Here is an 11,755-nt window from a genome sequence, read left to right on the forward strand (position 1 = left end):
GTCAGTGGTCCTCGGCTGGTAATTTTTCATGTTGGAAATTGTTATTAGTTATTACTTATTAGCAAACAATTGTGTACATATAAAAATATCAGCCCAGTATCCACTTGATGAACAAAAGCCTGCAAAGTAAGAATTTTACAGCTTTACGTCTGCTGACCAAGGCCTTTTAAAGTGACCTTTATTATTGGCTTTGCATATCAAATTGAGATACAATGGAACATCAGGCAAGAATTCATTAAAAAAACACGATCATTTGTTTAGATGTCTCATTCTTTTAAAGCTGACTGATGATTCCTCATTGAGTTATAAGGGCTGAGGGCTCCCTCTTGTGCACAAATCACATCTACACACTTCATCCACTAGCTTTTATTGCCTCTTTAAATGTAAATTTGAAATGTTTGTAAAGAATGGATTTCAGAGATGGGTTGCAATAAGCCTGTAAAACATGGTTACAAAGTGAGTAGAAAGGAATCACAAGTACTGATGATCCTGAACAGGACAGAGCAGAGCCAACATGTATGTGTGAACACCTTGCATGAGGCAGTAAACGGCAGCTGTGTATCTTTATAGTCAACGTTCATTCAGCCATTGTTCTCACCGAGCCTCTGTTCCTCGAGAGAGTAGTGACGACATTTTGTTTGTATCTTGAGTATATTTCTATAACAGTGAAATAAAATAAATTCTGATTATTTGACTTATTACAGAGTCACTTTTTATGATGATATGGATGCTTCGGTGGAGTCAAATATGTGCATAGTATGGATAGTACGGTACATCAATACCTGAAGTATATTAACAAATTTCAAAGTAGAAAAACTGGATAAGAATGGGGGAATGAGCGGTTGAGACTTTTGGTTAGAAAAGAAAGTTGTCCTGTTTGTGATGGCTGTTAAAGCAAAACAAGAAAAAGTGGTTCTAATGATTCTGGAGTCTTATATCACATTTACTTGAGCATACTTAATGGAGAACTTCAAACAAATGTACAGAACAGCTATCATACTTTGTAATACCCTCAATTTGCAAGAGAAGTCTATAAAGAACACATGTACCCATGTACATACATTCAGTTATCCAATTAGCTAATTATGTAGCACCTGCACAGGACATTAAAAAGTCCACGAGCTACGGTTAACAGTCACCACAAACATTAGCATGGGGGTGGGGGGTGATAAATACATCAGAAACAGTTGATTTCCTCTGACTTTCCCTCATACCAGTCTTTTAAAGTTTATACAGATTGATGCGAAAAACAAAACTTCCAGTTCTGCAGGGTGATGAAGGATCTAGAGTAACCCATCTATTTACATATGTTGTTAGCATAAAAGCATCTCAAAATTCAAAAATCTTTCTAATCTAGCTTCAGACTTGGCTTCCTAACCATACTAAGATCAATATCTACATTTAAACTAGGGAGGTTAGGGTTAATAAAGAAGTGTTAGATCAGTGTTGTTAGTTCATTTAGATGTTGGACTTCTGACCGGAAGTTCCTGTTGCTGGGCCTCTGAGTAAGACCCCAAACTCTTAACTGCTCATTGTTCAAATAAGATTAATTATAAGTAAGGATTAGACACATACGCTTCATTAACAAAGACCTAACTTGTAAATGGTGTATAAGATTTAATGCAGGTTTAATGTACCCAACAGATACATCCCTATCAATCTGACATATCAATATAAACCTAGTTTCGAAAACTAACATTTTTATAACATAGAATTATATATTTTTTTCTTCGCTGATGAAAACTAATAGAAGTCACATCTGGAACTTTTAGCAGCTTCAGAATAAGCAGCAGATGATACAGTAGTCACTCAAGCTGACTCTTTTTCTACTCACCAGGCCTTAGGTCACATAATCACCTGTCTCTGGTAGCAGCCTTTAATATGAAGGTGTTATGACTTGTCAAAAACAGCTGACGGTTACACTTATAGCAAAACTCTGCTGTTATTGCCCTGTAACAGCTGATTCAGCATTCTGTGTGGAGGGTAAAGGGAGAGAAAGCTGAGGAGATTGCTCTTTTATGCTGATATGAGGCCAATTTTGCTGTTGTTTCTGTAATTGTATAAATCTTGTGGGACTGGAAAGAAGGAAGCTGAACTCGGATCAGCAGCAAAGCATGACACACTTGACATTAGAGATATTTATTATTTCTATATCAGGAAACAGGAGGGTCATTTACATTCTGGAAGAGGTATCAGAGATCTGCCTGATTTTACAATAGAGAGAAAGACTGAGAGAATGAACATTCAAATTAGATCCTGCTTTTCCTATGAAATGCAGTCAGAAAGATATTTAGGGCAAAATTGCAGACCCTTTATGTAATTGTCTGTTTTCAAGCTGCATTGCTAGCTGTGCAGATGCGACCTTCTTCATAAAGTCCCAAAGTAATACTCCAGAATGTTTTTCTAGCGACCACATTTGCAGTTTTTAATGTGATTATTAGAGCCAAGACTTTTAACACATTCACCTGTACTATTTTGGGAAGATAAAACAAAGCATGTCAATGCAAAACTTACTTTTATACTGAAAGCTTGAAAAGTTAAGGAATGGTCATTGTAAAAGCAAAATATGTATATACATATATAGGTTGTGTTTTGCGAATACTGGATACTTTGTTTGTCTTACATCATAAAACCAAACCTTGTAAATATACAGTTATATTCCAGCAATTTATTTCATGTACACTTTGTGTGCATCTTCCCAGGCTTCATCTGCGTTAGTTTCTAAACCCAGGACTGCTGACCTACCTAGTACATAATTGAGTTATTCATCAAAATAAAACCTTCAAAGTTGAACTTTTTCTAATGGGTGGAAAACTTTTTTAACTCTCATGTCAGCGTGTTGTGTTTAACGTGTTACAGATATAAACATAATATGTGTTACAGATATTCATCATGCATGATGATCAGCTTGTTACTCAATGGTCTGTATGCATTCACTGCTCTGACCCATCAAAATCTCAAAATGTGAACTGAGATGTTAAAACCTAGTGCCCACTTTGTATTCGAATGTGTAAATCTAAGCAGTAATTTCAAGCACGAATATGAACTTTTGTGTGTCATTTTTGCTTATTTGTACTTATTTTCCTTTTTTCCTTATCTACTGTTTAATATACACACTGTTTATGTTAGTCTCAAGGTGACTGACATAGCAGTTCATGACTCAACCACTGTAATGCCATGTTTGGTACTTGTGTGCCTGGTATTTTTTGTATTAGTCTGCATTCTGGGTGCACTTTATGTATTCAAAGAGAGATTTTTATTTAATTTTTTCATATATTGTTTTTAAATGGTGGGCCCCACATTCCCTTAGAGTCTTCCCTTAGACTTTCAATGTATGTCTATTTAAAACCAGCAACGTGAACATACACTATTTTGGTTCTTTCTCTAAGTGCAGAGTATGTCAATTGACAAATCATCTATATAGCACAAATGGGAAAAAGATTAAAATGATACATATGAAGAATATAACCCTTAGAAAAAAACTGTATTCATAGATTGTGTGTTTGTGTTAGTGTTTGTGTTTAAGATGGGTTTTGTCATGTTTATGGGTTAGTGCCCATATTTACATTTCGAAATAATACAAAAAAAATTAATGAAATGAAAAAAGGCCATGTGGGAATATACTACATAAAATATATGACATACACTAAAATTTACATTTACATTAAGGCATTTACCTGATTTGATCCAGAGCAATTTGCAAAAGTAAAAAAATAACGATATAAACACATAATGGAAAAATATTTATAGGGAAAGGAGTAAAATAGACACCAAAATCTAAAGTGCAGTGCAATGTGAGCTCTGAATACTCATCCCAAACCACAAAAGTGATCGGATTTGACTATAAAATGGCTAAATTTGGTGATTACTAGTTAACCATCTAAATATAAGAAGTCATTTGGCAAATCCTGACACATTTTCACGTGACCCAGATGTTTGCTAAGTGTTTTTTTCACTGCATTGTTGCAGTAATGAATATGTATTTCAAAACAATTGTGTGTGAATGTGTTGAATGTGGGGTTTTATAGTTAGTGCTATAAGTTTTTAAATCAAATCGAATGTAAATTTAATAAAATAAAGACTTGAAATGACTCTGAGGCAGATGAGAATGAGGCCGTGTGGGAATGTGAGGTAAAGTCTGTCCAGGTACGACTGAGTGCCCTCTTTGATAAAACGTCGTGGAGCGCGAGCCCTCAGGGGACCAATCAGGTGTGAGCTGAACGGGCGCGAGAAGCCTGTACCTGAGTAGGGCTTCACCTGTAAATGCACGAGTCGGGATTCAGAGAGGGGACAGTGCTCCGGTCACCTCCAGCCACCTGCCCCACATCTCTACCACCTGACTCTGGGAGAACTCTAAACCAAAATCATACTAATAATACAACCAAAGCGAGCAGCCATGTTAAGCGTGAAGGTTATGATGTTGATATTTTGTCTCGGGGTTTCTCGAGGCTCTCCGGAGGACGTGTACCTCAGCGTGGTTGACTTGCTGTCTCCTGGGGAAGAGTACCTGCGTGAACCCGCGCTTCACTCCTTTTTCAAGCTTCTGGAGAACCGTGTGCAGTGCGCCGGTGTGTCGTGTGAAAAGGTACTTTTTTCTCGCTTCATGCTTCAGCACACTTGCTGGGGTCGAGGTCCAAACCCACACCTGGTGAGGTACCGTGTGCTACACTTTTCCTTAGCCAGGAGTTTTTAACTTTACACATAACACACACACACACACACAATGGTTTTATTCATACACACATATTTCACTCTGTTCTCTAATAAACCACCTGAAATACCTTAATTCAGGTAACTAGCATGAGTAAGACTTTATTCAGGGTTTAAACTAGATTATAAATGGGAGTTCTCGAAACTTCCAACTCAAGTTGTTTCTTTTAAACTATCTAATATATATACATAAATACACTGTATATATAGAAATAGTTTTTGTTTGTGTTTGTTTGTTTCAGTGTGTAGCACAATTTAATACCTGCTGTGACAGGAAAGAACCAAAACACAAGAAAATGTATTACATACAATTAAAATGATCCAAAAAAAAACCAAAAAAAGAACAATATAAATACATAAAGAAATGAAATTAAAAAGGAAAAAAATACATTTCTTCAAACTCGAGTGTAAAATGGCTGAATTTGGGATTATTTCATAACAAAATATTATATAAGTCGATAATTAGGTCTGATATAAAAAAAATAATTTAATTGCAAACTATTTGAATAACTCCTATTTGGCAAATCTTTAAATATATATTTTTTTTACAGCTAATTTTTATATAACAAAATATTTAATTTTTATTGATCAAATCCTTAAAAAACAAAGTTCTAAGGTTATATTTAAAGTTATATGACAAAGAAGATCAAATTAAATATAATTTTTTTTTATTTCTTTTATCTTTCTTTCATTATTTAAAAACAAAATTGTTACAAACACTTCAAAGCAACTATATAAAATGAAAGTTATATATTATAATCTGACTGTACTGTGTTGGTGGTTTTCTTTTTTGTGAAAGTTTCTTTTTTTGTAGAGAATTTTAAGCTTTTTTTTTCAAAGACATTACTTAAAACGAATAATACCAATTATTATAGAAAATGTAGAGTAGAGATTTCTATGGACAATTAATCAACCAATAATTGTTCTTCTCTAACGCCCACATACATTTTATTTATTTTTTTAATTACCTTTGGATTGCACAAGGCTTGCTTATTCCTTTAACTTAAATACTTTTAAAGATCTTCTTTTAAAGACTGACACATTGGAAAGGGAATATACCTTAAATTTACCATAAAGGTAAAATCTTTAATATATAACTTACTCTATATTCTATCGTTCCATGTTTAACTCTTATCCAGATAGTCATTCACAACCTTAAGCATATAGACAAGCAGTAGTTTTATTGTTGTAATTTGATCGTCCACATAAAAGTAACTTATAAAAAGCTTATAATACTACTAATAGGTTAATCAATATAATTTCAGGTGTTCAGTTTCAGTAACTTCAAATTTGACTCAAACATATTTTTACATTTAGCAAATACTCTGTGCTCAAACAAGTACTTTTAAAAAGTTCCCAAAGCATTTTATAATCCTGGAAAAGTCTGTGCATACCTTCAGTAGAAATATTACTCAAATATAAAAACATAAAAAATTTTACCTAAATATAAGTATTCGTTTTAATGGGGTTTTTTTGCATTATAACTGTTCATGTTTTCTTTATTATAAATTATTATAAAATCATTAAAAAAGAGCAGATTTATTCGATTTGCCAAAAGGTATTCTAAACCAAAAAAAAAAAAAAAGTCCAAACACCAACCCTTGTGGGGCTACAAGCAGTACAGTGTAGAAATGTTGAATGTTGAAGAAATGTTTGAGAGTATATTATTATGATAATTATTTTCATTATAAACCAGTTTATCTATGGTGATACATTGTACACCCAGGACAAATCTCAAATTGTCACCACACTTTGATTCCTAACCTTCCCAAGTTTATTCTGAGTGTTTCCTTTGTTTAAATCTGACCTGAGTTCAGATGAATGTGTGTGCAGGTCCACCAGACCTTTAGAAAAGCTACACAAAATTTTCTGTATATTTTCAGTGAACTACGGATAATTCGGATTGTGTGTGTATGTGTGTTTAGTGCCTTTCGGTGGAGAGTGTGGGGCAGCTGCTGAGTAACTACTCCAGCTCCAGTGGTGTGCAGGAGGAGGATTTCTTCAAGTTGGCTGCTGGATGCTCTCTGCTGCTCAGCTCCCCGTCAGACACCTGCCTGGCTATCACAGAGGGACGCTGGGACCAGGAGACCAGACGCTTTATCCACACGCTGTTGAACCACAGCAAGCACGGCCTGGGAGATCTCTTACATGATATCCAAGAGCATTATGTCCCAGAACATCACACTGAGGTGAATATAACAAATCTAAATCCAAATCCAAATGGCAGTTTGTATTTTTTTTTTTTCAGACCTACAGGAAGTAGAAATGCAGCTGCATGTTTTAAAAAAGACCCCACTTGGTCGGAATCTAAGAGTGTCTCGATTTGTAATTTGCACATAAGCGATAAAGGTAGGGTGAAGCTGCTTTCAGGGCCAGAGAAATGTAAGTTATAATTATTATTTACTGAGGTGGTGAGGTCATTTCCTGTGCAGTGTTGTTAATTGTTGTAGTTAGTAAATGAAGGAATTTCAAGGTTTAGTTGAACCTTTTTTTATTCAACATTTAATCTGCCTAGTCAATCAGGTAACAGATCAGATTACTCTGTGGTTGATATGTGTAGTGCAGCAGGTGGCGAGCTTTAAAAGTGTGTGCTATTGTTGAAGCACTGAGGTGCAACTCATTACTTTGTACCACATCTAATTTAAACGTAGCTACATAACAAATGAAAACGTTTGCTTTTCGAAAGTCAACACATTTTTTTTTTTTCGATATTGAACCCACTTTTTTTCTGGCTATTAGTGCTTCACCAATGCTAAATAGCATGACAATCTTGTCAAACCCAGGAGCACACAGGTATATAAAAAGGCTAACGAAACAAAGCAAACTCCAGCACCATATGAACATAAAAATGTAAGCAAATAAATAACAACCAAAACATCAAAATTATTAGAGCACTGAAACCTAGTAAATTTGTCAATTTTTGTGGTAAAAGTCTGTCAGACAAACTAAAGTACCCAGTATGACTGCACCCAGAACACCTTCTCATAAATGAGTGACACTCAGTGCAGTGTAATGGTTATCGCTTCTGCAGCACTGCATCACTCTGACTGACATCCTGAAAGAGAGCCAAGTGACTCTGCCTGAAGGAGTCCATCATCACGCTGACCCTCACTCTGACCTCCAAACTGTGTTCGGTGTTATACTCTACCATGTCTTACTGGGAGACTGCATCATCTCTCACAGCCTTCCCACAGAGGACTTCTTCCTGGATTACATATTCAACCACTTTGGCCAAGACAGCAGTGTTCAGGGTATGAGCACTTCATGCTAAATAAGAGTCATGCAACCTGTGATTATCATGGAGTGACGCAGATCATAGTCTGGTCTTAGTTGTTTTAGCGTCATCATCATAGTGGCGTCATTCTTTAACTTTTTTTTTTTAATGGGGGGATTGTTTTTGGCAATTTGGAAAGGCATGAATGAATATTTCTTCATTTTTGGCTATACAATTGCATGTAAATAATATTATGTAGTTTGACATTGTTACTTTTACTTAGGTTTTTTTGTTTAAAAACATTTATGAATGGAAAAAATATCAGTGTTAATTAATATAAATATCATAGAATAATTTTTTATTCAATCAAAACCCATTGTATAAATAATTATACATGGGCACATCGGCATATAGGTGTTTGGGCAATTTGGAAATATTTCTTATGGCAGTTTCACAAAACCCAATAATTTTAGCCCCCAAAATTGTAATTTCACTGACATTTCTGTGCATCTCTAATTGTTATATACACTGTGCAATAAACTCTTGCTTTTGTTTAACAATATTTCTACACAGACCTCGACAGGTTAATGAAAGCTCTGAACCTGGGAGAGAACAAGGCTAATGACCATGAGCATGACCACAGGGCCGAGGCCCATAATGAAGACATGAGACTCATCCAACATGATGAAGAGGGCCTCAGGCAGAGTCGTGATGAGCCTCGGGCCTCCAACAACAGCTGGGACACGGTAATTACTGAGCCACTGGAGTAATTACGTCCAGGGTCGTTCAGCTCCATCGCCATCGCCTCTTAGTCTTGGCACGTCAGCATCAGTCATTACATGGCCAGTTGAAGCCCTGGCAAAACGCGCCACACTGATCAAGCTGCTTTAATTTGGCTGATCCAAACCCTAAACGTAGCTATTATAAGCGCAATCGTCCAGCTGCGTACAGATCAAGTGTAAGTGGGCAATGATAAAGTGCTTGCGGAGCATGTGCCACTGGCTACGTGTGGTCACATGGGAAATTTATGTACATGACAGAAATATAAATGAAGTGCCTTTTGTTGAGGGCAAAGGAAACGTAATTTAGTGGTGGCGAGGGGGCCAGTCATCTGGCAGTGCGTGATATTCCGCTCCGGTTTTTGACACGGTGTGTCAGTGGCTGATCAGTGCGGACGGATATCCAGACACGTGTTGCAAGATGATAGCGATTCATCTGAGGACTCAATTTCATCTGTCTTCAGTAATCACAGTTTAAGCACATTAAACGAAGACACACTTTTGATCTTCCAACCAGTCTGTGATGAGTACTTAAAAATCTGCATAATGTTGCCTCTAATTTTGGAAATATGTTATTTGCAGTTTGTAAACAGCACTCGGTGGCATCGTGTGTACAGAGTAGTAATCTTGTGCTCTGTGATTATCGTCTTATGGAATTGCATCATGTAGGACACCATCATCAATTCTCTACTAATGTTTTTCTCATTTACTTTAATATCAGATTTATATGCTTATTCACTTTTTAATATTTAATCCTGAATATTTATAATCACGTATAAAGTCTTGTTTGTTGCCCTTTTTACTTCCACCACTTCTAAACCTGTGTTACCGTGTAACTTAGAATATTAGCTCTTTGGGAGTTTTCAAATTCAGGCGCTTTCATAATTTATGGGTCTCTTATTTTATTGTGTTTAATAAAAATTTTTAATTTTCATAGATTTATTGTTTTGTGAAATGTGATTTTTTCATTATTACTTTGTTTAATCTTTCAGTTAGACTTCGTACAAAGTACAAAGTAAATAAAGATAATAATGGAAATTGTTATTACTATAATTATTTATGTACTTTATTTAGAACATATTTGGTTCTAGGGAATACTAAACATTCTGCAAAGTTATATTTATAAAAAAAAGTTTCTTCTAAGTGTTTCGTTATTGCTTTGCGTGCAGAGGTGTTTCCGTGCCGAGGAGTTGTTGAAGATTTACCAGATAAACAGCTCAGGACTGGACAGAGATCAGTTCACTCGCCTGAGCCCAGCTCTGATCCAGCAGCTCCTTAGTAATGCCTGTACGGAGACCAAACCCTCGACTATAGTTCCTGACTCCCTCAGTACCACCGAGCGTAAGTCTGGACTCCTGTAATGCCTTTACTTTTAGATCTGTTTAAACGGATGCATGATGATATCAAAATCAAGAAAATTGTTACAAATATTATTTTCAGGCCAATCCATAAAATGTATCTGTTATCCAAACGGATATTAAATGACATGTTTGTTGTATTTAGAAGAGCTGTGCTTTCACTAGAGTTACTTTTACCACCCTAAATTGTTGATTGTTTTCCTATTATTACCATCATGACCTAAAGTGTTTTACTGTACTTATAAGATACCCAACGATGCATTTATATTGACATTAAGTGTAAATATTTGACTTTTGTAATGCAGCTTTATGTAAATACATTCATCTAATATGTTTGACTTTTTGTATTTTATTAGACTAATATCTTGAGCTTTTCCTCTTTGTGTCCAAGAGACTTTAATGCCAATTTAGTTCTCATGCTGTAGTATAGTTTTTTTCATAAGCAATTTGTAGGTCCTACATGAAATAATTCGATGTCTTGAGAGTTGCATATAATTTGATCTGAATAGTAACTAGTAATTCAAATCCGAGCCTAAAGTTGTTCAAATGCTTTTTGTTATAAAATTACCTACCTAATTTTGTTGTTTTTTCGTTTAGCATTCATGTGAGTTTAATTCAAGTTTAAACACTGATCAGTTTTATACTGTGAAGAAATGTCTGATACCCAGGATTGAAGTACTGGAAAGAATCTGCTAATTATTTGGAAATAGAATCAAGATGAGCAAAAATTTTTTGGTTCAGAGTATTTATTTGTCATGACATGTAAAGAGGATATAGTCATTGCTTTGACTGTAGTAATCTACAGTATTTCTATCAACAATTTGAATGAAAAAATGAAATGCTTCCTCTCTGTAGGATATGTGTATGCTACCCTGGCCAACGCGGTGATCTGTCTGATGGCCATGTTTGGGATCGTGGTGCTGCTGTGTACATCCTGCAGCAGCCTGTTCCAACTGTGTATTCAGTTCTGCATCAGTCTCGCCGTGGGCTCGCTGACGGGTGACGCGCTGCTCCACCTCCTTCCCATGGTGAGAGAGCCAGAGGAAATGATTGATTTATACAATTTTAGTGTGTGTGACATTTATTTGGCATTCAGAAAGTGTACAGTAGGTGGAACCTAGAAATGAGACTGTAGATACATTTCATTACATTTGTAGATTACTATCTTGTGAATTTGCCATTTTGTTTCTAGAGTATTCTACTTTGAATATGTTCAGGTTTGAAACAGCTGCTACATACCTGAAAAATGTCCCCACCAACAGTGTTAGCTATAGTATGCTGACTAGTATTACACGTTGTAATAGTTTTTTGTGTGGTTTAAAATAATAAACATGAAATAAACCTCACACAGTAATTCTGTTCATTCACATGATCAGGAAAAATGAATTCGCAATAAACTTTAGAGGGGCTGAATAGATATTCGAAACAATTTAGTTTGCTTTTCTTTTCTTGTAAGACAGAACTACAGCCATGTGCGCACTTGATAACAAGCCGACTCACTCACTGGATCTTTCATTATTCAAATGAGCAAAATAACATCCATTTCGCATGTGTCGTGACGACTATGCAATTTATATGCATCCAGATTAAAAACATGCAAAATGCAGGATCATTTCAATGCAAATATATGCATTTATCACGGACAGAGTGATTCACTGCGGCCATGTTACGCGAAGAACAGCAATTGCATGTAC

General features: G+C 35.6%; 1 protein-coding gene across 1 annotated transcript in view; it reads left to right on the forward strand.

The window, feature by feature from the left end:
* Positions 1 to 4,227: 4,227 nt before the first annotated feature.
* slc39a4 (solute carrier family 39 member 4) overlaps positions 4,228 to 11,755 on the forward strand; it is a 14,471-nt gene continuing 6,943 nt past the window's right edge. Inside the window, exons 1-6 of the mRNA XM_083523263.1 lie at positions 4,228 to 4,585; positions 6,636 to 6,899; positions 7,742 to 7,961; positions 8,498 to 8,670; positions 9,873 to 10,044; positions 10,917 to 11,089. Coding sequence (XP_083379389.1) covers positions 4,397 to 4,585; positions 6,636 to 6,899; positions 7,742 to 7,961; positions 8,498 to 8,670; positions 9,873 to 10,044; positions 10,917 to 11,089 — 1,191 coding nt within the window. The 5' untranslated portion in view covers positions 4,228 to 4,396. The remainder of the gene's footprint in view (positions 4,586 to 6,635; positions 6,900 to 7,741; positions 7,962 to 8,497; positions 8,671 to 9,872; positions 10,045 to 10,916; positions 11,090 to 11,755) is intronic.

Source organism: Silurus aristotelis, assembly GCF_946808225.1.
Source record: "Silurus aristotelis genome assembly, chromosome: 21".
In the NCBI taxonomy this organism is placed as follows: Eukaryota; Metazoa; Chordata; class Actinopteri; order Siluriformes; family Siluridae; genus Silurus; species Silurus aristotelis.